This window comes from Tyto alba, unplaced genomic scaffold (assembly GCF_018691265.1).
Source record: "Tyto alba isolate M040663 unplaced genomic scaffold, T.alba_DEE_v4.0 Super-Scaffold_2, whole genome shotgun sequence".
NCBI lineage: Eukaryota > Metazoa > Chordata > Aves > Strigiformes > Tytonidae > Tyto > Tyto alba.
Genome location: NW_024881282.1, coordinates 3,165,832 through 3,189,814, shown reverse-complemented (window position 1 = coordinate 3,189,814; position 23,983 = coordinate 3,165,832). Strand labels below are relative to the sequence as shown.

General features: G+C 45.8%; 1 protein-coding gene across 1 annotated transcript; it reads right to left on the bottom strand.

The window, feature by feature from the left end:
* Positions 1-242: 242 nt before the first annotated feature.
* Positions 243-22,299, bottom strand: DGAT2 (diacylglycerol O-acyltransferase 2). Its single transcript, XM_032991145.1, has 8 exons — positions 22,158-22,299; positions 14,331-14,450; positions 13,210-13,317; positions 12,258-12,328; positions 5,423-5,627; positions 2,173-2,347; positions 1,368-1,570; positions 243-564 (listed from the first exon to the last, which is right to left on the bottom strand). Exons 1-8 carry the CDS (start codon positions 22,195-22,197, stop codon positions 410-412), a joined length of 1,077 nt encoding a protein of 358 aa, XP_032847036.1. The 5' UTR covers positions 22,198-22,299; the 3' UTR covers positions 243-409.
* Positions 22,300-23,983: the final 1,684 nt, after the last annotated feature.

Here is a 23,983-nt window from a genome sequence, read left to right as displayed (position 1 = left end):
CCTGTAATACTGCCGTCCTGGTCAAGTCAACCTGCTGCTTTTTTGACTGAAAACCAGATGGATTCTACTCTCCCAGAATATCTTGTGCTAGTGGGTACAGTAGCTGTAGGAATGCTACTCATCCATCGCTGGCAACCCAACAGCATTATAGATCAGATTACAAAGGCAACCATTTCCCCATCCAAATCCTCAAAGCAATGGGGAGGTGTGCTTTTTTGGATAGAAAGACATTTGTAACAGGATTTATCCAAAATAAAGCCTTTTTTTATTTTTGAAAGTGGTCTAGCAATGTTTTAAACACTTTCTTTGAGACATACACCCACACATGCTTTCAAGTACACGATGACAACTTGGACTCCTGGAGAAGATGTGTTGATTCTGAGAAGGAGATGCCGCCAAGCCAGTCCCTTCAGTTGACTTCCAAGACCTCAGTCTCTGGCAGGCCAAATTTGCTCTTGTATTTGTCAAAGAGTTTGATCAGGGAGTCCACATAGATGCTGTGGTAGAAGTCCACTTCCTTCTGGGATGGATTATCGATTTTGGGGACGGTGATGGGCTCCCCAACTGATAAAAAGAGGGAAAGATCCACATGTTAGGTTGAATGCTCCTATACAGCCTGGAGATTTGTCCTCTATGTTCACAGCTATGCTGGTTCAGCACGTCCACCCTGGCATAGCACAGCTTGCCATTATAGCAGAGGTTTGCCCGATTCCTCCCAGCTTTGCTAGGTTCTGAAGCCCCACCACCAGGACCCTCATCCCATCTGCAGCAATACCCAGATCCATTTTAGCTATACAAATGCCAGCAGTGCAGGCCCTCTACTATGCAAGGTGGTTGGGAAGTCCCACTTGCTTCTGTTTACAGCAGTGATAAATCCCTCCTCCATTAACAGGAACCAAGACCAAAAGCTGTAGTTCTTGTGTATTCCCCTATACATGTTGCAAAAGCAGTGCTTTTTTCCCCTCCCTCAAAGCCTTGCTGCTTTGGGTTGAAAAAACTTAAGTGCAAATTTTAGGGTTTACTTTAAGATTCAGCTATTGGACAGCATCACATTGCCAGTCCTGGGGGGACAGGGAGGCAGGCAGGCTGCTTTTGATTTCAGCTATCCAAGACCAGAAAAGGTAGCAGCTACAGCATTTTGTCCGTAAACCTCAGTTGCAAAACTGGCTGTCAGTAGAGCATGAGGAGAGGCTTGTAGCACATGGAAACTATTCTAGCTTCTTCTCAGCTGTGCTGGAAGGTTTTATATAGAAGGGAAAAGAGTTTTATAGTCAAGACTCCAAGACCAACCTAGAGTAGGGGTATGGCATAGGCTCAAGTATGCTACTACCTAAGAAGCACACAGCATGTTTATACCAAGACCTTACCAACAGTAGTGATGGGCTTGGAGTAAGGTAACAACCCCCAGGTGTTGGAGGAGAAGAGGCCACGGCCATGAAAGATACATGGAGCAAAGCCAATGTGCTTCTGAAACTTCTTCTGGACCCATCTTCCCCAGGAACCCTCCTCAAAGATCACCTGCTTGTACACTTCATTCTCCCCAAAGGAGTAGACAGGAACTAAGTCCGCACTAGAAAGATGGAGAGATGTTAGGACCCCACACCCCGGTCTGCAGTCAATACTACAGCACCACACCCACTGCTGTGTACTCTTTCAGGCTGCCCATTTGCAGATTTTACTGGCCAGAGCTGTGTTTGCAGCACAAGGCACTGACATCAGTCAACCAAGCTTGACATGATGTAGCAGATACTTTCAGGGCACGCAAGAGAATTGTACTGGCAATGGGCCCATGAAACACCACCCAGTCAAGCTTTGAATGCGTTTCCATATATTCTCATCTCTGATTTTTTTTTTTTTTTTTGATGGACATCCCATTTCAGACACATGGGATCCCTGGAGATCACAAGGGCTGCAGAGGTGATGCCCCATGCGCATGACTGCCACCTGCCTCTCCTTGCCCTGGAAGTCCCCTGCTATCCTGGGCATCTTCTTATCTCATCCCCTGCTCAGGGGCAGAAGCCAGGCTCACGTGTCTGATGCTCTGGGCATACAACGACACAGCACAGCAAGACTGCAGGAAGGAGAATCCACCCAAGAAATCAGCTGCTTCAGGGGATGTGCATGCCTTTCATCTGTTAGCAGCACTGCTCTGACATCGCGGTTGCCTCTTACCCATGTCGGAGAGCCAGTTTCACAAATCCTTTCCTGTTCCTCAGCGTCACAGAGTTCTTCCCTGGGATGCAGTTCAGGGACTCTGCTGCCCCTCCGACCACGATGATGATGGCATTGCCGCTGCCGTTCTTGGACAAGATGTAGTCTATGCTGTCACGGTTCACAGGACATATTCCTGCATATCCAGAAAACAGACATAAAGCTCAAGCTGCAAAGTTCAGATGATCCTGAAAACAGCCATACTTGTAGCAAAGTTTGTGCCTTGATTGCAACTTGAGTTGTCCAGCTTCCCCGTGGTCACAGAAGGTTGGATGTATTATTAGACAATCTGTTTCTCGACTAAACAATCAGTTAGACCTGGACAACCCTAGACTTCATCACAGACAAACTCCAACACTAGCTCCAAAAGCTGCCCTTAACACAAAAGACATCAGCATGGAATTTCTTCTGTGCTTAGTGATGCCAAAGGCAATTGTTTAAGACGTCCTCCCTCCAAGTGAAGATTGTAGTAAAAACTGGTTTATCCTTAGGGGGAAGCAAAGTAGTTCTATTATTTTGATGGATAGGAGTCTGAATTTGACCAGTTCCCCAGCAAAATCAAGTAGTGGAATAGGTTGTTAGTGAAATGAAAAGAATAAAATGGACGAGCCTTTCCAAGACAGATCTATTATGAGTTAATTTTTTAAAATATTTTTCTGAAATAACATCAAGCTCTTGCATGGCAAGAGAGCAATCCTTTGCTGTCCTGGGAAGGAAGAGAGGTATGGGACACAGTACTCAGGTAAATCTGTACTCCAAGACAAGTGTCTGGGAAGGTCTTTTATTCTACAGTTGTTGTCAGAGATTGCTCATGCCTCACTTTTTTTTTTGCCTAGGATAAGCCAAGAACTGACATGCCATCTTTTACATTCCCATCCACACAAAATGTCTGAGTACTTAAGGTCATTGCAGTAGGAAGGGCAGTATTACACACAGTTTAATTTTAGAAGCTGATTCTGCACATCTAGTAGTCATCGCGTGAACCAAGAGCTAAATGATGAATTAGTCTCATGGAATTATATGGGACAAGTTTGCAAGCCTTCATGTGTATCTGGGCATCAAGGTCACCACCTAATCCCAGCTCCAGGCCACAGGGGAACAGACCTCACTTAAGGTAGATCAGCTGGATTCGAAGATGAAAAATTTATTTCTTTCAGCATGGCTACATCTCCCTGACCATGTTGCCTTTCAAACACTCAGGCTATGCTTGCTGTTCCACAGGACAGACAGAAGGCTTTGTACTTCCCCCATTCTGCACACCAAGACTACACAGCCCTGGCTAAGAGGGCAGCACAGGTTTATGTTGAGCCATTTGACACTTGTGAGCCGGAGATTACTACTGCTTACAGCACTGACCACTGAAATCCTTCCTCCAGCAAAATGCAGTGAGGCATGCAGACAAGTAGCAATTGCTGAATTGTACTCTTTAGAACATTTACACAGTACATAGGATTTTCTGGCCATCTCCTCATGCCTGAGGAGATCCCTGCTGTAGCTCTAATCTCTAGTAGACCATAAAACATTGTAATATGCAACAGTTGGTTATAAACCAACAAAGTACATGCATTGGTATAGTAATATTTGTTAGGATTTCACTTGAAGTGGTTCATCCACAAAACAAAGGATCAAGGGAACTATCAGCACTTCCTAAGCAATGTTAAAGCCTTCGTAGTGACACCCTTAAATTCCCATATAGGAAAGAAAAGAGAAATTATGGCTTTCAGAGTTAACTTTGTCCAGTAGATCACACCTATAGTCTTGCTTAAATCCTAAATAGAGAAGAAGCAGAATTTCTCACCAATTTAACTGCAGTGCTTGGGGATAACCAAGCCAGTCCTGTCAGCAGTGATGCTGCTAATGTCTACTCCCATCTTCCTTCCAGAAAGAGGGAAGCAGCTCTGGCTGGACACAAAATTTGTCTGCCACTCGTCTTGAGCAGATTGAGCTTCTTTTTAAATATAGAAAGGCTAATGCTGTGTGGAAACTTAAGCAATAAATGAACTAAGTTTATGGACACAATAAACTGGAAAGCAGATCCCAACTTCTTGTGCAGTGCTGTCCTGTGGAATTCTCAGATTATGGGAATTATGAACTCACACAGCAACTTCCATCCAATTCAGGAAGATAGAAGCCAGCTTGAGATACTGCCCTTCCTAGGCAGGGACAAACACCTTTTCTGCACCCAGTCCAGTTAGTTTTCTTCTCCTTCACCAAATTAAGAGAGTAATCTTGGAAACAAATCTAGCAAGTCTGAGCTAAGTATGGTTACTCCTATCTTCTCACTAGCCATAAGTCAAGTTCAGCCAAAATACTATATATATATAGTATTTATATATACCTGTTACAGTAATTTATTGGTGAATCTGCTCCAGGAACAGCAAACAGGGTACTGGACTATGCAGTTTGTGGTCTTTAAGCATTACTTCTTCATATCTACCCAGCTGATGAGCGTCCTCACTCTGAAAAGGAAGCTCAGGCCATGCAGGAACGTGGTTTCTTGAGGCTGTCACCACCGATTCCTCTACCTAGTCATAACCTACAAGCCCTCCATCATGAAAATACTGGAATCCATCAGAACAGGCCTATTAATGTCATTCAGCAAACTTGTAGCACTGCCTCATCACTGCGAACCATCTGTAGGAATATGTTCAGGGAAGGGGCTCTTCTGAATAGCTGAAAAGCTGAAATCATGGAATACCCTTTTTATGCTTGGCAGGCACCTAAAAATGTAGTTGGGTGAAAAGGGCATCTGTCACCACCACAAAACCTAGACACATGACAGCTCATGGGGTAGCGAGCCCAGGAGTAGAGCTAGCCATGGTAGTCACATCTCAAAGGCTAATGAATACTTTATATTTTCAGTCAGTGCAACTTCTTCATCTACCAGTACCTCCTAACGGTAACTAGGACAACTTGCTTCTATATCTCCACCTTCCATACCAACTGCAGATGTGAAATATCTTCACTATGCCTTTAGACAAGAGTATCCTTGAGTTAAGGATGACTGCGGAGGAACAACAGTCCCCACAGTCCAAGGTAATCACTTTTATTCACAGCTTCCTCTTGACAACTATGCAAAAGCAATGTTTGTGTGACACTATCAGGGAGAAGTGGTTACATGAGCTTCTGCCACAGCTTTTCACTTGAAAGAGGGGAAGGCAGCTTGAAGAAAAGGGCATGAGTAGAAGGAGCACAGTGCTCTTGCACTTACCACCAGACATTAAGTAGTCCCTCAAAATGGGCATCCTGAAGTTCCCAGCCAGAGTAGCAAGGTATGGTCGGATCCCAGGGAATTTCTGACTGACACCTGTGGCCTCTGTGCTGAAGTTGCAAAAGGCACCCAAGCCCATGATGCCATGTGGATGGTACCCAAAAATGTAATTCCTCGTGGTCAGCAGATTGTGGGTTTTAACCAGCTAGGAAAGAAAAGAATGATGTCACATGAAAACAGATATTTTCAGGTAATATGAAAAAAAAAAAAAAAAAAAAAATCGAGAAAAAAAAAGTCAAAGTCCCCAGCTTTTATCTCTCTTCCTACCAGGAAGAACAGCCTAAGAGCTGAGGTATGGGCTATACTGGATTTCAGAGGCTGTGGTAAGAGCAGCAACTCAGACTTCAGTTCTCCAAGCAGAGGGAACAGAATAAACAGGCTGATCTTAAAAGCAAGAAGACTGCCAGACAAGCAGGAATCGGGGTTGGGCTGCAGTAGCCTGTGCCCTTTTCTCTACTCCTCCCAAAGGTATTCTTGCAAGCCTCTTGCCCAAACCAACCAAGTTCTTCATGGCCCTATAGCCACAGCTATGCCTCCTTCCAGGCCCCCCTCTCAGCACATTAGTGGCTCACATCCCAGTATGAGAGGGGAAGGAAGACAGAAGGGGGGGGGGGGAAAAAAAAAAAAAAAAAAAAAAAAAAAAAAATCAATGTCCATAACAGAAGCAAGTATGCTTAAAAACTGAAAAAAGACCCAAACACTTAATATGCCTGCTGGCCACCATCCAAGAGGGAAAATGTGCAGAAGGGTGGCTTACCACTGGAAACTATCCCTCCTTTCAAGAGGTTTTGCTCTGGCCTACATGCCAAAGGACCAACAAGACACTTCACGCCAACCACAGCAGCACTCCAATTCCTGCAGGACATGCTCAAGGACCAGGGATCATATTGTTTTGGAGTTGTGCAATATTCCTAACCATTTACTCATATTTGCCCAGCATGGACACTCCAAACCTGCCATAGCCATGCACAGCACAATCCATGCCCTGGTATGGATTTTTTTTGATGCTGTGAGTAGGACACAAGCGGTCTGAATAAACATACAACAGGACTGCTGCAACACCCTACAGAAGTAGGGATAAAATTTAATTTTTAAGGCCGCAATGGTGCCAGTTTTTGCTGACAGCAACACCCCAGCAGCTCTCAGGTTGAGGCAGGACCTATAAACCCCAGCTGCACCTTCATCACAAGGTGCTAAACAACTGCACCCCATTCCTTAAATTGTATATGCAAAGGTCACTCTGTCAGCTCCTGTAGGAAAAAAAGTGCAGGTTTCCAAGACGTCACATCAGCATTACATACCCTGCTGTCTTGGCCAAGAAGTGCTTTGGCAGTAAGCGAGCAAGTCTGGTTTGTTGAATCATGCTACAGGGAGCTGAAGTGCCATTGCGACACACTGAAGCAGCGTGCCCAGAAATTTGATTCCCTCCTCCCTGCGTTCCCACCACTGTCCCTAGATAAGGCTACAACACTTGTGTTATTTAAGACAGTAGCTGCAATATAGGCATGACACAGCAGCGGGTTAAGCAAGCTGACTACCCTTCTCCATGCTTTCCTCCAGATTTGAGGTCACTTAAGGCTCCAGGAAGCGTGTGCAGATGCTTGTGGCTGTAGCAGCCCTGCAGAACCCCATGGCCTGTGTCATGCCAAGTCATCCTTTCTCCCCTTTCCCTTCTTGCCCAATTAGTAGATGACTTTGCTGTCACTCCCCAGGCTCAGAGGGCTGTCCCTTGACCAGTGAGGACAAACAGGGCTCCCAGACTACAGACTGGAGACCACTCTCCAGGAAAGACTGAAGGGGGGGAAAAAAAGAAATAAGGTAAGCGACCCCTCCATCCGTCAGCTCTTGCTCAGTTGTAGGAGAGACTGAAGGCCTGGTGGCTAGACACACATATCTCGGTTGGACCTTTGGTGGACTTCCCCCCCCTTAGAGCTCTTCTCAGAGCAGGGTGGTGGTTTCCAGGCTCCAAGCCACATCCTTTACCTGCACTATGCACAGACACTTTAAAAAGTAAACTGTCTGAAACAGAGGATCTGTCCTTGTCGCTCTGGAGCATGAGGCATCGGTGAGCCGAGCTTGGCAAAGCCACGCATCTGCTCTCAGAGAGAGGACACGCTGTTCTGCCACTGCCAGCCGTGGCAAGCACCCTGCTTCAGCCCCTCCAACCACGTGCAAAGACACCCAGCTCCCAGTGGAGCCCATTGCTTCTATACCTTGTAGGGGCCCCAGCCAAGCTGCAGCTTTATCACTCTGTTTGCTTTCCAAAGCCTCCTGTGATGGAGGCAAAGGGCTGGTGCTACCCACCACGCTCACCCACACCACTTGCTGATGCAGTGCAGGAGCAAGGCGAGGGGTATGCAAGGAACCAACCCACCTGCACACCCACAGCAAGGCAGGAGGGGAATATCTGAGCCGCACTGGAGTCTCAGTGAGAATCAAATGCTCACAACAGGGATTTACAGGTCAGAGTCAGCCTGGCATTCATATAAATGTGCTTTTCCCCAGTTTGTCCCTTGCAGTCTGTCACTGTACTCCATAGATTGTCCCCCAACAGATAGGTGCACAGAAGGTGAACATGTCTTCCTCCACCCCAGTCAAGCCAGGGCAAGCAAAGACTGCTGGGCATAAGACAGGTTTGTGCCTTTGTCTGCAAGTGGTGCAGGTCTTAGACCTGCCATTGCATAAACTCAGCCCAGGATCTGACCTTCCAACAAAGACAGAGCCTTCATACCTCCCTAAATTTAATCTAGAAGGCATCATTTCTGAAGTGCCGTGCTCACTTATTTCTAGTCTCAAGCAAGACTGAAGCTTTCCTTAAGAGGCTGATCACTCACTACTGGTTTTCTTCCACCTTTCTACTTGACAAGCAAACACTGAGCTGCTGGGCTGCCTTACCAGGTTGGCCTAAGGAATTGGTGTAGCTGTCACTTGACAACACCTTTGCAACTCTGTTCTGAACCTCCAGCAGGTTTTCCTTCTGCCCTCAAGGTCTTCTCCAGTCCCACAGAGTCCTCAGCTCCTTAAAGCCTCAGTGCTCCCATGGTGAGACAGAGGAAGCATGTCCTTCTGCATCCCAGTCAGATGGTTACAGTGCTGGGACAGAAGCTGGACCTTCACCCCACTGCACTAACATGCCTGCTCCCAGCTGCTCTTTGAGACCAAACCTGTTTCAGTGGGAGCAAAGGTCCATCCATTTGTTCTAGGAATAACAAATTTCTTTAAACAGATCTAAGTCTGCCTACAGAAGCAATAAAACAGTGCAATTATGGTAAAAAAAAAAAGAAAAACCAACAAAAAACTAGTGCTAATATTTGTGTGCCAGATATGCCCACAGAACAGTATTGCCAATTTTATTTGTAGGAAAAGGATGAGCAAGTGCCACATTCAAGTGTGGAGAAAGGGGACTGCAGAGACACTGCTGCTCAGCACCAGGAGCCAAAGAACAGGATGAAAATGAGTGGTCTAGGTGGGTGCTAAGCCTACCTGTAAGCTGAGCAACACAGTGACGACAGAAGCATGCATAAAGCATAAAATTAAATGCTCACTACTGCTGCAGGGTGAGCTCTAAGCTTTCAGAACAACCAAACAATTGCATTTAGCTTCATCACCCCCAGCAGCACTATGGAAGAAATTATCTTACCTTCCCAGCAGTGCAGGCCAGGACTTGACGACTCCTCCAGCCTCTCAATATTATTACTATACTACATCACACACAGGAAGCAAAAGCCTCCGTCTCCATTCTAAGTCATCTACAACAAAGGAGAATCTTTGCCAGGAAGCCAGTCAAGCCAGAGTGCAAGACAAACACTGCAGAAAAAGTCAGTGTCTTGCAACAGTCCCTGCTCTGGCATGCTGCCGACTCTCCCATCTCAGTAAGAGACTGAGAAAGTCTCACTGCACACATCTGAAATGCTCACTGCTTGATAAAGGTGAGCCAAAGGTCTGCACTCCTTGCTATCTGAAGTGTCATTGCCTATGGCGATAAGCAGGGGCTGTGCCCACATGCTCAGGTGATGGCTTCTTTACCTAAAGATGACCTTTAGATTGCTGGCACTCCCCACACATCCTCGGATCATTAGGATGTGCTCGGGAGGCTGCTGGGACCTTGCCTGCCTCTGTAGCTGTGGGGGTGAGTCCAGCCAGGCACAGCACCATGCTCACATCTGCAAGAGCTTGGGCTTTACCTGGCACTTCAGCACCAGGATTTAGCTCACTGGCAGCTTCCTCAGCTTAAAGCACTGCTTAGCTTAAAGCACTATTTGCAAGGCCAGTCACTAAGCAGCAGACAAACTTAAGCTTCTAGTGCCCTAAAATAGCTTATTACTGTCAGAGCAGCTGCATGAAGCCCCAGTGAATGTGGAAAACCTCTACTCATGCTGAGGAACTGAGCCAGATCCAAGCTGGTTCTCAAATCCACCAGGTATTACAAAACATGACCTGGTATCTCCAGATACAAGTACAATAGTCCTACTGATGTTTCAGGATGGGAGGCACTGCTGACTCGGGTGCGAACAGAGCATAATCATCATCAAAAATGTCAGAGCCAAGCCTGCTTCTCATGCAGCTACTCTGATAAAGCCAGCCTGATGCCAGCAGGTAGAGCTGTGGAAGAACACAGCAGATGTAGCCACAAGTTCTAACATACAGCTTTGTCAGAGGTCGATGCTGGTGGTGTTTCAGTCTGGCCAGATCCAGCCTGCATCCTCAAGACTGAGCTCACACCAGCTTGGTACCAGGAAACCTTGGCCTTCAGGTCTGCAGCCACTGAGGAGCTCGCAAAAGCTGAGTGTAGCATTACGAGTGCCACTGGCAAGATTGTCACTGGTGTGATCTGCCCTCATGGTGCTTCTGGCACAGGATGGGGTACAGATGACTACCCCAAACCACCACGAGCCAGGGAGGCAAACCAAGCTCTGCTAAGCCTTTACATCAGACAGCCAGGATCCAGTCAAGAGGAATTTTGCAGACAGAAGATTTGAGGATGTAACCATCACTATACCAGTCTCTCTCTTGACTGAAGATGGGTAAGTAGTTTATCCAAGGAGTTCCCATGATTTTAGCAAGTTCAAGCCCAAACCATTCTGGTGACTGTTACCACTCCTTACAAGATACTATGTTCATGACCACAACTGCAGACAACCAACTCTAGCACCTCGCATCCTCATGGTTTTAACCACCATGCAGCCGTATGTTCCCCCACAGCAGGCACAGGAGTTACCCCACAGATGTCAGCCTTCCTGTGCTGCGTTTGCATACCATTTACCTGCAGGCTCTGCAAACCTTGCACAACTGTACCCCTTTAGTGACAAAGGAATTACAGCCATAAGGGCTTCTCGCAAATGGACTGTGTGAACTAGCAAGTATTTACCTAAAACAGCAGAAGTTTTCAGTTTATCTACCCAATCTCATCTCTAAACTGGCTTGATCAACCCAACTGTTTGGCAAACTTCTAATGTCTACAGTGGATCTGACCTGCATGGCTGGTACAGAGTGTGTTTCCATGAAGACACGGGCTAAATACACCATCGAAGGAGTGGTGAAACAAGGGCACCAGCCCATTACTGGTGACCTACTTGAACCAAATCCCGAGGAGAACCTAGCCCATTTTAGCCTTCAGCATTATCAAGGAGGCAGGGTTTAGTGCAGTACTGAGGACTTGGTGCTAGAGGACAACCCATTTGAGACCCTTCAGCACCAGAGCATGCTCTATTCCCCGTTAGCTCTGATACCCGGGTTGATCAGCCACTTGCAGCCTGTGCAGCTGTAGTGTATTTGTCCATGTACACCCGTATTTGCCAAGAACAACCTGTTAATAGCAGCAGGAATGTTCACCAGCAGCATGGTCAGGCACCCTGAGAGTTCAAGGGACTTTGCAAAGGAGGAATCCAGTCTACACCACTTTGGCTTCCTACTGGAATTGGTTTTCCTACTGCCTTCTGAGGATGGAATACCTTGGGGCAGTGGTTCATCAAAAGCCACAGCAAGGTCCCTCAATTTTGCTCAGGCTGAATAAAACTTGCCACCAGCCTTACGTAACAGTCCTTTCAGCTGTGTGTCCTTCCAAAGAGGATTGAGTTCCCTCCTAGCTGAATTTGGCCCCTGCTCCCTTCCAAGTCCTTCAGATAATTCTGTCGTCCCCAGAGCAGACTGACAGCCCTGTCCTCTGTCTGTAACACGTCTGAATTAGCAGGGAAAATACAAGCAGACTGTGAGCAAGTTACAAGCTGGAAAAGTAGAGCTACTCCCACTGCTGGAAGCCACCCTTCCCCAAAGCAGCTAGACTTCAGAGCTGATTTCACTGCTCCCTGTGAAGTGGCAGGAGTTTTGGTGCACAGGGTTCCCAGCTATTCTTACCCAATACACTGCTGCCCTAGGCTGTAACTGGAAAACAGAGCAAAACTGAGCTAGATTTACAAGACAGAAACAGAGGGAGGGCTAGGCACAACACAGGACTGCTGCAGCACAGAAGAGAAGTTGAAGAGATGAGCAGGGAGCCTTGCTGCTCGAGGGCAGATTGCCTCAGGAAGTCTGGTGATAAGACCAGAAGAAACAGCAGCTTCTACAAATCATGATACCACCACTGGTGATGCATTTCAAATTTTATAACCACAGCTGCTCCAAGCAGTAGTATGGCAATAGTAAGCCAGACATGTCCTGCTTACAGTTCAGTGTCATGGACAAACTAGTGTAGCTACATCAACATCTCCATGGGTGTTTATTACAAGTCAGTCTAAAACAGTTAAATCCCAATGCATAGAGTTAAACTGTTACTTACTCTTATTGGAAAATAATCCCTGAAGTACCTCCATATTGTCCAGTTTCTCACCCATTGGGATCTTCTTCCACCTAAAGAGGAAAAAAAAAAAATGTTTAAGCTCTTTCCACATGGGTGCTGACCAAGAAGCCTAGAGGACTCCAGATTGTTGATTTCTCTAGTGATACAGCAAACTATTTCATTCATTTAAGTAGAACACTTCCATCTTTCATTAAAATCAGGTGAAACCATCCATACTTAGGACTTCAGAGTGCTTCAAGCTAAAAAAAGGCCTGACTACACAAAAGGCCTGACTATACAATCAGAGTAGGATCTGACTTGATAATCTGTTGTAGCTGGGCAGTGGACAATTCCAGCTAGGAACAACATGATGTTAACCTCAGATTCGTCATTTGGGAAAGACCAAAATCCTGGATTTCAGTGGTCTTGAAGCAGTGGAGAATTGTGCTAATCTGGCTATGAAAGGAGCTGCCAAAGCTTGTTGCCATTGCTGTAGTGGGTTCTTAGAGCTGGTTTCTACAGGGCGTTCTCTGAAATAAAGTTTTCTGCTTTATTTGCAGCAACACTGGCTCCATAGGCAAGACGCATCTTAATAGTCATGCCACAATCTGAACCTTGCAAAAGCTTGAGAGGACACCAGGATCTTGAGTTTTTATGTGGATCTTTCTGATCTACAGGAAGAAGCTTAGCTTTATATATATGTTGCTGAAAGCAAGCAATGGCATGATATTAGTGAATGTTATCTTGTATTACCCTCGGTATCAATAAGACCTGCAGTCACTGCTTATGCTGAGTGCTGACATTTGTATGCTTCACTGAATAATGCTTTCGGTCAGTGATTCAGCCAAGTCCCACTAAGCAGGGAAGTCACCCCATTATAAGGAAGTGTTTCTTTGTCCAAATATGAGGATAGGGACACTTAAACAGCAAGGATCTATTCTGCAATATTTACCTTTCTTTGGTGTATTCCAGTCAAATACCAGCCAGGCTAAATATAGAGCAGCAATTGCCCAGCAATCTGTGCACAGTATGTACATGAGGATTAAAGTGCAGGCAACACCTGGATAGGTCCAAGGAAGAGAAGAAAACAAGGTTGTATCAGGTTTTAGTCTGCATTTACACTTGCATTAAGAGCCCCTTGCCTTTTGACCCTTCTATACTGAAGCCTTAGTCTCAATCTGATGTCATTAATCCTCAATCAAATCGGATTTAGCTAAAAACCCCTTATGTAGGGCTGAGAGAGCCTACTCTAAAGCTACCTGAAGTACCTCAACCTCCCCTTCATGGTTTCTCCAGGTCTCTCTTCTATAATATCTCCAGGTAGGGCAGCTGCTTCACCAGGCAAGAGCAAGACTTCACAAGCATCAAGATTTTTGTGGTCCACACAGAGGAGGTTACTTCCACACATCACACCAGCTCTACACCAGCCACCCCACCAAGGTGCCAGAGATCCCACCCACAAACGATGTTGCCATTTTAACACAAACTAAATTGAGAAGGAACGGCAAGACTGGCTTGACTGACTGCAATCAGCATCTTTCTCCAGTTTAATCATCGACAATACTATGGAACAGAACAACCTGAGGCTTCACATAACAGAAGCACTCAGAGACAAATAGTCTTTACTGTTTTACTGGTCTAACACAAACACTCCTTGCCCATCTCTGGTACCTCCTGGAAGGAGACCAAGACAGGGGGAAGGCACTCCTGTTAATCAGTTGCATCAGTTATCAGTTGTTTCTAAGATATTTCTTCTCTGTGGACATTCCCATGAGTGAGTTGGGTAAGATATTTCCAATTGTTCCAGTCTTATTTGTATGCTACAGAGTTGAGCTAAACATCAGTAGGTCCTTCCATAGCTCCTATGTTTCTCTAGAACCAGGTAAAGTCATTTATTGCCAAAATATCAAAGCATGAAAGTGTGCTTTACAATATCCACACACCCCAGGAACCATCCTGCTGCAGTACACATACAATAACTAATGCTTATGTGAAAGTTGACATTTTTGCATTAATCTCAATTCTGGAAGAATTTTAAAAAAGCTTTGCTTTAAGCAAAAAGATGTTACTTACCCATGATAAGGAAAGTGAGAACCCATTGCAGCACAGAGATGATCTGGAGTTGTTTCTCTACTTTGGATTTAGACAGCCAAAACAAATCCTGCAGAGCAGAAAGAATGCTCGATCCTGTGCCTAAGGAAAAAAAAAAAAAAATAAAGTTCAATTTGCACACTGAGAAAAGATAACAATATTTTCCTTTCAAACAGGAGGTTTAAAATCAGTGTTCATGCAGTTTGCTTTTAGAGCAAGGTTTGTCAAAGGCTAACATTTCCCATGGAGTTTAAAGCATCCTGGAAGGGGAAGGTTTGCCATCTGCAAACGTCTAGCTGTTTTGGGGATACTGGAGGGGATTAGTGAGTAACATTCATTCCCACCTAAGCAAGCCTCCATTCACTTGACCACAAAAGCACAGAGGACATTAACCCACAGTCCTAACACATGTCCCTGCTTCAAACTGGCAGTTCCTGGAAGTGGTGTTTGATAACACGGAAACCCGTGAGTTCACCATCAGACAAAGATCAGCTGCCCCAAGCCACAGGCAAGCACACAGCAGGCTGCGGTCTGAACTCTTGCTCATCCACCTTCCACCAGGTCTGTTGCACAACTCCTACCTGCATGTTCAAGGAAAGCTCTGCACTCCAGCCTTACACAGCACAGCTCGAAGGCTGGTTGAGCAACACCTCAACCCATAACCCCAGGGATCCACAGCTCCAAGGGTAAGAAAACTATCACAGTGTTTCTAAAGCAGTAAAAGAGGAAGGAAGGGGTTGAAAGCCACTCTTAGAAACTTATGCTATTTGAGTGGGGAGAGACTCAAATAAAATACTTAAGTAAAAGACTTGGCTTCTATATGAGGAACCACTTACTGCAGCATTTGCTGATATGCTCAACACCCTCAAGAAAGAAGCACTTGCAAGCATGTTTTCCTTCTCCATTATTTTATTTCACCATAATAACTGGCTAAAATGCAAATCAAGCTGCTGGCCTATGAACAAGCCAGGAGGTGTTTACGTATTTCCTTTTCTGTTTAAAAATCAGCCTGTTATTAGAAGGGATGTGATGCTGCTAAGTAGCTATTATACTGAATGGGTTCAGTCCTCACTGTTGCTGGCAAGACATGACACTGCTAGTGGTGACACCACAGCAAGTGCTCACACTCAGTCAGATGAAAGTCTGATGGAGAAAAGGTTCTTCTCTAGAAAGAGAGAAGGTACTGTAGCTTTGGCAGTTTCTACAAAGTAGTTTTCAGTTATGAATCCTTTAAATATGTGAAGCACCACTGCAGCCTTTGCTAACTGTTGCCCTTGCTGATAGTCTAGGCAATAGGATTAATGCACAGTAGCTGCACCTGCAGAACTACTACTGTATTAGTTTTGCAGCTTCTTCACTGACCCTTTTAAATGCCATTTAATGTTAAGCCTGCACATGGTCCCTACACTGACAGCTACATGGCTTCTTGAGCATTTTCTGGTAGCAATGAACATCAACAGGGAGCCACACCAGGCCCTTGCAGACTAAATCTAGCGCCAGTCTACCCAGCTCAGACCCTTGGCTCTGCTTAGTCTACATTGAACGAGCAATCCTAGCAATGGGTTAGGCATTAACTACCCCAGGCAGACCAAGTTTTGGTCTAGGATGGGTCACATCACTGCAACTGTCAGTAAACTGAAACCTACAGCACTAATCCAGTCTGAAGGATCAGCTAGAGTTGCAGGCAGTTCTTTACAAGATAACATAGTACAGTATTAAGTGTGAATTCAGCAAGTAAGTGTATCTCCCCTTTGAGATGAGACAGGAGAATGAGTTAAACTGTCACCATGCATTGATTTGCAACACTAGAGTACCTAAGCAGGAAAACTCAGAAATTCCCTGCTGCAGCTCTTCACATTTGGCAGCAAATCCCCAAGTCTGGGGCAAGCAATAAACTCCACCCTTTTTTTTTATAAAAGCCAGAGTCACTTGTCCAGGGGTAAGAAATCTGTCATTCCTGCCAAGGGGTTACAGCCTAGAGGCAGCCTCTACTGCACCTCTAGGAACCTGCTGTCCCCAAAACCTGGTTTACAATATCGCACAGACAGATCTCAATGTGGTCCAAGTACAACTAGTTACTAATTTAAAGGAAGCTTTCAGCAATGGTGGTATCACTGGCCATATTGATGTCCTCAAAATAAGCCAGAAGTCTTAGAGAGGACTTGTGATCCCTAATAAAAGCCCAACCCCATGTAATTTATCCTTCCAGCACCTGCACTTACACTACCAAAGCATCTTTGGATTGATGAATCCAACACTCCAGCCTTGGATCGGCTAAATCCCTATCCTCTTCCCCTGAAGAGAACAACTGTTTATCCCTCCAGATGAGAATTTGTACTTCAGCATTTTCTAGATGCTTTAACAAATTGTAGGCATTGCTAGCCCTGCAAATAGACCAGTATTGGGTAGCATAAGTCAGCCTGTCAGCTCACTTCCCAAACCACATTAAGCTTTTTGTGGCAACGTTCAACTCTCGCAGACAGAGGGAAAGCACAGGTTTGGCAGACAGCTGAGCACCTGCCCTTGGACAAGTGGTGTCCCGGGTCAGTTATTTGCTGAAAGCAAAAACATCCTTCAGAGATCAAGACTTCCAACACCAGAAAAGCCAGTAGTTACCATGGGCTGAATAATATTAACATTTAATTCCTGGTTAAGGACATCCAAGGAGTCCAGTGGCAATGGAAAGGACTGTAGGAAAAGGCAGAGGTATCACCTGGCAAGTGCATCTGCCTGTGCACAGTCTACCTCTGCACCAACAACCTGCACGCTCCAGATGGACCCAGTGCATCAACTTCAGGCTGGGCAATTACAGATTTTAGTGCCGAGACAGCCATTTCCAGCCAGTCCTGAGCTTTCTGTTCATCATGTCAGACTTAACACCTTATGTACTCAACCCTCCATGCAAGCCTTGCTTCCTTTCTCCTTCAGCTGTAGTAGCCACAGGACATTTTGGGGAAGATCCTCCATGCTCTGGAGAACCAGGCTGGTTACTGGGGACAAAGCAGAAGGGCTTTGACAATTCCACAGAAATGTGTTTTTTGGGGACTCAGCCACAGCAGCATAATGCGACACTGATACTTAGGCTCAATTCTTTAAAGAAAACTCCTCCTTTTAAGGGCTCGCCTGGGGGCCCACACCAAACACCATTCACATACTAAAAACTCCAAAGGAGAATTAAGCATATGAAAGACAATTTCTCTAACTTTCAGGGAATACATTAGCCTAATAAAGAAGTTTAATCAAGCCCATTAGACATAGCTATGATTAATTTTGAGATGAAGGATATGACATAACCGAGTCTTTGGTGTCCATTTGTATCAGTCTTTCCAAGGAAGTATTTTGAATCCTGGAGATACAGACCTCCATCTTCCACTGCTGAAGCCTGTCTTCTACGGATTATCTTGTTCTGGCCACCCAGCCAGCCCCTGGAGCGTTTCCCAGGGTGCCTGTTCCAGAACTCAACAACCCAACTCTTTGAGGTCACAGCCTTAGAAACCCATGTCTACATAGTAGAGATCGTACCAACAGCTTTCCTGAGCCCCTCAACTCACACCGCGGCTCATGCCCCAGAGTATTGATGGAATATTGCACAGCTTAAGGACACTATTGGTCAAGAGAGCCAGAGTAGGGACTTCTCCAGGAGACCTTATTACTGCTCAGTGATGGCAGCCACCTGCAGCCTTCCAAGGAAGCTCAGCAACATTAGCCAGCTGTCCCCCAACTGGTGATGGGTTTCCTACACTTATTTCATTCCAGCAGCCATCAAATGCAGGAGGTACTACCAAGGAGATCCTGGAATCAATAAAGGGTTTGACTAAACATCCTACTCATGCCTGCAGCAAAAACTCGGCTAGGGACAGCATCTGGTACACTTCCAGCAAAGTTTATTTCAGATAAAGTGCTCAAACACCATGATTTAGCCTAGGCAGGGAGGCAGAACCAAAGGTCCCAGGAGTGGAAGTAAACAGGACCTCACACTTGGGCACCGGAAAACCCAACCAACAGCATTTAATTGAGAAGCAGCCAAATAAATTAGATGAGAGGAAGTACAAGTGTTACAGATAGTTAAAAATACACTGAAAGCTTGTTAAATCCCAGCTTCATCTGCTACTTTTTCAAGACAATTAGCATGTTAATTCTTGGCCAAGAATTATACTGCATCACACAGCGTATTCAGAGGAAAACCTAATTAGATCCTCCAAAGCATAAGGTGCAAATGAACATTTTGATCTACATATTTGTCAGAGGAGCTGACACCAGAGACTTAGCAAAGCTAGATTAGATGAACAGACCAATACTAGTTTACTTTGAGGGCCCAGCAACCCATGCAGGAGCCAGAGTCTGCACCAGAAGCTGCCACATCAAATGTTACATCTGTAAAACCCCTTGAGCAACACAAGTTATTCTGTGTCTTTGGTTTACTCAGATGCCCCAGCTGCAGTGCACAAGCTCCCTCCACTTCCAGCTTTGTTATTAGTGGTACTAGATAGTGAGTAATTTGTTAGAGAATAATAAATTACCAGTGTGGGCTATAGTTACCCTGCCCTGTACACAGCTGTGTAGCATTTTGCTCATGCCCCAGGAGACTACTCAATAATCCCACATTATCTGCAGTAAAGAATGCGTCTGACTGGAGGACAACAACATAGTTAACAGGGACATGTGACAACAACATTTATTTCAGCCCTTTTAGAAAGGAGCTGGGATTCTGTGCCACAAAAAAAAAAAAAAAAAAAAAACAACAAAAAAACCCAAATTTGTCATGGCATTTGTCTCATGTTATATCTGTATTTACTCATAGCACTGACCTTGGCCTTCAGTCTCAATAGTCACAGCTGTATGCGGGTTAAAGTGATATAACCATGAGGGTAGACCCTAATGCCCTAGACCAGCCAACAGTTAGATTTAAGTCAGCACAACTTAAAAATCTCTAGACAAGAGAAAGGGAACCATCCTACTACGTCTCACCCATGTGTCCAGGAGAGGCATGTAGGAGCTCTGAAAAAAGGGCTCAGTTATGAGCAAACCCAGACCTCCACCTCCCAGGCAGTTTTGTCAAGAGGAGACCCCCCCAGCACCACTAGCAGTGATGCCATATTCCAAAACCAGGAGCCCCCAGGTCCTACCCCCCAAAGCAGAAGTGAGGTCTGCCAAACCTCGGGTGTAGCATAAGACTAACCCCAAGGTAAAGTTAAGCAAAATCATCTTCCTCACCCCAAACTTCCATAAACTGAAACTAGATTAGACAAGACACTTCAGAAAAGGACAGCCCTTAAATGCTCTGGCCACACAGGCACCTTTCCTCAGGAGAGTGGAGCACCTCCTTGCTGCTCTGCCAAGCACAAGGAGAGTTGCCTGGACAGCCTACAGCCAAAGTGGAGCAGGTCAAGATGAGGAGATGACAACCCCTCCTACCCAACCAAAGTGTCTCAAAGCATCATCCAACCCCAGGCACTGGTCTGAGGTCTGCTCTGAGTTTTGCAATACTGGATTACTGTCCAAGAAAGTTCCCCTACATACACACAGGGATGGATAGAGGCAGATGGCTGCACCCCGTTTTTGGGTTTTTTTTTTTTTTTTTTTTAATCGCTTCTTTTTTAAATAAGATGACTTTCAGCCAAATCCACAATCACTGGGACAAAGTCAGATGCTAGGCAAGCAAGAAGCCTGAAGACTAAAGGACAGTATGAGTCATTCAGACTCCCATGCCACAGAAGCCAGCCCTTTTCACAAGCAAGATACTTGGAAAAAATGCTCAGGGAGGTAGAGAACAAAGTCTAGTGAGCTTCTTCTAAATACCCCCCGCAGTGAGGGAAGTTATCTAACACGATCAAGCAGCACATGAGATCTTGTGCATGAACTGCTGTACCACATCGCCTCTGCCCACCTTTGATCTGCAGAGTCCCACGTCATCACCCCCAAAGGCCAGACTGAGCCTGAGCTCCCCTAGCAAGCATCTGGCTTTTGCTTTGACCAGGCAGGCTTTGAAGCTGCTCCTCCACTTCGTTGCCCATGGCAGGCTACAGAACCAGCAAAGGGTTGCGTTGGTGGATGCTGCAGTCGCCAAGGCAACATCTCCCATCTCCTCAAGCAGAAGCACATGAAGAAATGAGTAAGGAAGCACAGATATCACTGCAGGACTGCCATGAGGTGCCTCAGAGGAAAACTGACCCAAGGAGAGTTAAGACAGCTTTCCATCGCTAAGCGGGATTATCTAGAGTGGAGGCCAATCACTGTCCCTAAACCAAACTCCATTTTGAATTATGCACGTGTCCTAGATCCATCATTAACATTCCAGTGCCAACAAGGTGGCCACTGAGGTCTTAGGTCAGACCTACATATTTTATAGGTCTCCTGAATTATTTATTCCCCGTACTTGGCTTGCAGTTAACTCTCAATTTAACAGTCTACAGGCTGTTAATTCAAATGACCTCTCTCAACTCAAAATGTCACTTGTCTTCTGCCGGTTGTCTAAGTAAGCCAAGTTACTTTAAGGACCAGATCTGATCATGGGAAACACCTGCAGATATTTTTTATCCCCAAGTCAGTTCACAACTGATCCTACAGATCCCTCTCTAATATCAGTGAGTGCCTCATCTTTCTGAGATTGATAAGCACCAGCAGCTCTACATGTGGGACTGGGCAGGACACAGTGCAAAAGCAAGAACTTAGGGGTTAATTCACCAGGTTCAGGTCATCTTAGCTCTGCTAATGATTTGCTTAATCAACAAGCCATTTCACAGGTCTCTTCATCCCAGGAGGAATTAACAGTTTACTTTTTCAGGTCAGAAAGTCTTTTGCAACACAGAACAAGCTGCTACTTAAGGACCCTCCACAAGGCACAGTTTAAATTAATGTCCAAGTGCATTTTCCTGCAAAGCCCCTGCTACTTGACACTCCTCCAGACAAGCACCCTTCCAGGAGGGGTGCGAGATTATCAAGCAAAATATTTAGGCTTGGGGAATTTATTCCTGTGAGATCTCTAGAGCTGGTAGTTTGGGATGTCCCATATTCTCTCTCCACTGTCTTTAACCTCCACGTTTCAGCCTGCAGCAGGAAGTGTTCAGCGCCCGCAGCAGCTCTACCCGTGATGGGTGTCAGTCACTGACACCCAACCTGCTCCTCTCGACGAGGAAGTGCCTTACCAGCACGGAAGGTTGTAAAAGCAAATTTGGCTGTACTTTCTAGCAGAAAACCTTGCTTTCACACTGAATCTTCAACTCCCCATTATAAAGCAACAAACAGCAATGCTTTTTATGCCTTTTTTTTTTTTTTTTTTTTTTTACCCACCTCTTCCCTGTTGATGTAGGTGTGGGGAACACACTATTACAAAATAAGGCTGCAACAGTGAATTTCACCAGCCATGCAGTGCTGATAAAACTGCTCCACTTTCCTTCCTACCATCACAGGGAACTAAAAATAGAGCTCACTTCCAAGCAAGGGGCACCCCCCCCACACATTTTGCCAGGGTGCAAACACACTTCGATAAACCAGAGCCGTTTGCAACAGCTCCAGGAAAGCAGCCCAACCCTCCAAGCTCACTAAAAAGCAAAACCTGCACAGAGAGCTGTAATCCTCACCCTTAAGAAAAGCTGCAGCCAGCCTCCCCGCCACTGCACGTTGCTTCTCCCCCCCCCTTAAACAACCGTTCCTGCAAGCGGGAAGGAGGAGGGGGGAACGTCCTAAATAAAGCGGAGCGTTTCGGTGTTGCTTCCACCCCACCCAGCACCTTGGACCGCAGAGATGCTGCACCCCCCCACCCCGCAGCATCCTCCCAGCACCCACTTCTACCCCCCCGCACCCCGATACCTCGCAGCACCCCGGAGTAGGCAGCGATAATGGTCTTCATTGCGGAGGGGCGGTCAGGTCCCAGCCAGGGCCATGAGATGGAGAAACGCACCCAGCTCCGCAGCTCCGGTAGAGAAACACCGGCTGCGCATCCCTATATAGCCCCGGGGAGGAGGAGGAGGAGGGAGGGGAAGGGCGGGCCGAGGGGAGGGCGGGGAAGGGGGAGGGAAGCTCTTGGCCCTGGTGATGCAGCTTGCTGCATAGGATGGAGATTTGGGCGGGGGGGGGGGCACCCCCACATCCTCTGCAAGCTGTTTCCTTCCCTGTTTTCCTTCCTCCCCGTCGCAGGGTGGGGGGAAATCCCCTCCAAACCCCCGCTAGTGATGGGCATTTTAATATACCCTGGCCCTCTTCTTGCTCAGACGTTCTCCCACTCCACTCTTGGCTGATTTTAGCTTCCCCACAGGGATTTGGGAGATCTGGGTTCCTAAAAGCATCATGAAATGAAAAGGTGGAAAAGAGAAAAATATTAGAAATTTTATTAACAGAAGCCTTAATGATTTCCTTAAGTTTCATTTTCATTAAGATAGCCTGCAGGTATGCCCAAACTGCTGACCAAGACTCATTTTCTTTTCTTAACAAGATGTTTCAGGATCTACACAAGAGATCCGCAAGAAATGAGGTGTCATTTACGTTTACATCAAGGTTTTAATGTAGCTCCACTTGCCAAGAGATTTCTGTAAATTTTTGCAGATGGGGACAGATGGGTCTGACCCAGCTCCCATAACATTAAACCAAATTCTTTATGACATGGTCATGCCTGGTCCTGTTATAGGGGGGATTTTGCTATACCCCTGGGCAAAGGATCAAGCCTCTACCCCTTTCTTAATCTCAGCTTCATCTTCTGTAATTTGGAGAAAAGAAAAAGAATCTGCCTTTGAGAAGCACTTTGACATCCCTCAAGAAAAAGCCCATTGAAAGCAATGAGCATGTGGAGCCTCCCATATGTGGAGGACAGGTAGCAAGCACCACCAAAACACTCCCAAAACCCTTTCAACTTTTGCCTGGCTTTTAGGGTGGGAGCAGGATCATGCCTTGCTGAGCCAGCATGATTTTTCCTGTTGCTCCTGGGGATGCCACCGCAACATCCAGTTTTTGGCCCAGAGAGACATGTCTACCAGTGTCTTTCGCAAAAAAAAATAAATCTTATTTTCAGCTATGGAAAGATTAAATCTGATATTCAGAGGTGAAAGAGTGATTTTTTTTTTTCTTCCCAGTCCCCTGAGGCATTCCCATGCCCATCTTTTTGCGTCAAATTGGCACCAGGACTTGTTCGCTCCCCGCTTGGCCAAAGGGCTGTCTTCCAACTGTTGTAGTAGTGGCCTGTTGAAATACATATAAAAATGGAAAATTGCAAGAGCCTGTCTGAAGTAAGGGTCTTGCCCAACAGTTCTTGGATAAGACCTCCAAAAGGGAGCACAGAACAGAAATAAATCACCACTACTATACCACTGAGTGAAAGGGGAATGGGCTCCTGCCTGTCCATGTCCCCTGATGACTTAAATAGAGTTATCTGCAAGCAAAGTAAGGCTTGAGGTAACTTTTGTAACTGGAATAAAAACTTGCAAAAAATTATACTGCCAGGTTGTGACAGCATAAGATAGGTATCTAGAAAAATGTTAGTGTGTTGGGGCCATCATCTGTCCAGATCCACCAACTTTCTATTGACCTACACTCACTTTTTCATACATTTTGGGTGCAAACTCTCTGAATCCTGATCATCTTCTTGCTCCGTATGCTGCAGTGGGGTCCCAACCTGGAAGGATGCATTAATAAAATACATTTTT

What these genes read in the sequence shown, in the direction of transcription:
- DGAT2 (XM_032991145.1), bottom strand. Translation starts at nt 22,197, where the DNA reads ATGAAGACCATTATCGCTGCCTACTCCGGGGTGCTGCGAG. An exon ending in CTACTCCGGGGTGCTGCGAG is followed by an intron (nt 14,451 to 22,157) that starts GTATCGGGGTGC and finishes TTTTTTCCTTAG; the next exon opens with GCACAGGATCGAGCATTCTT. An exon ending in CTGGAATACACCAAAGAAAG is followed by an intron (nt 12,329 to 13,209) that starts GTAAATATTGCA and finishes TTTCCTCTTTAG; the next exon opens with GTGGAAGAAGATCCCAATGG.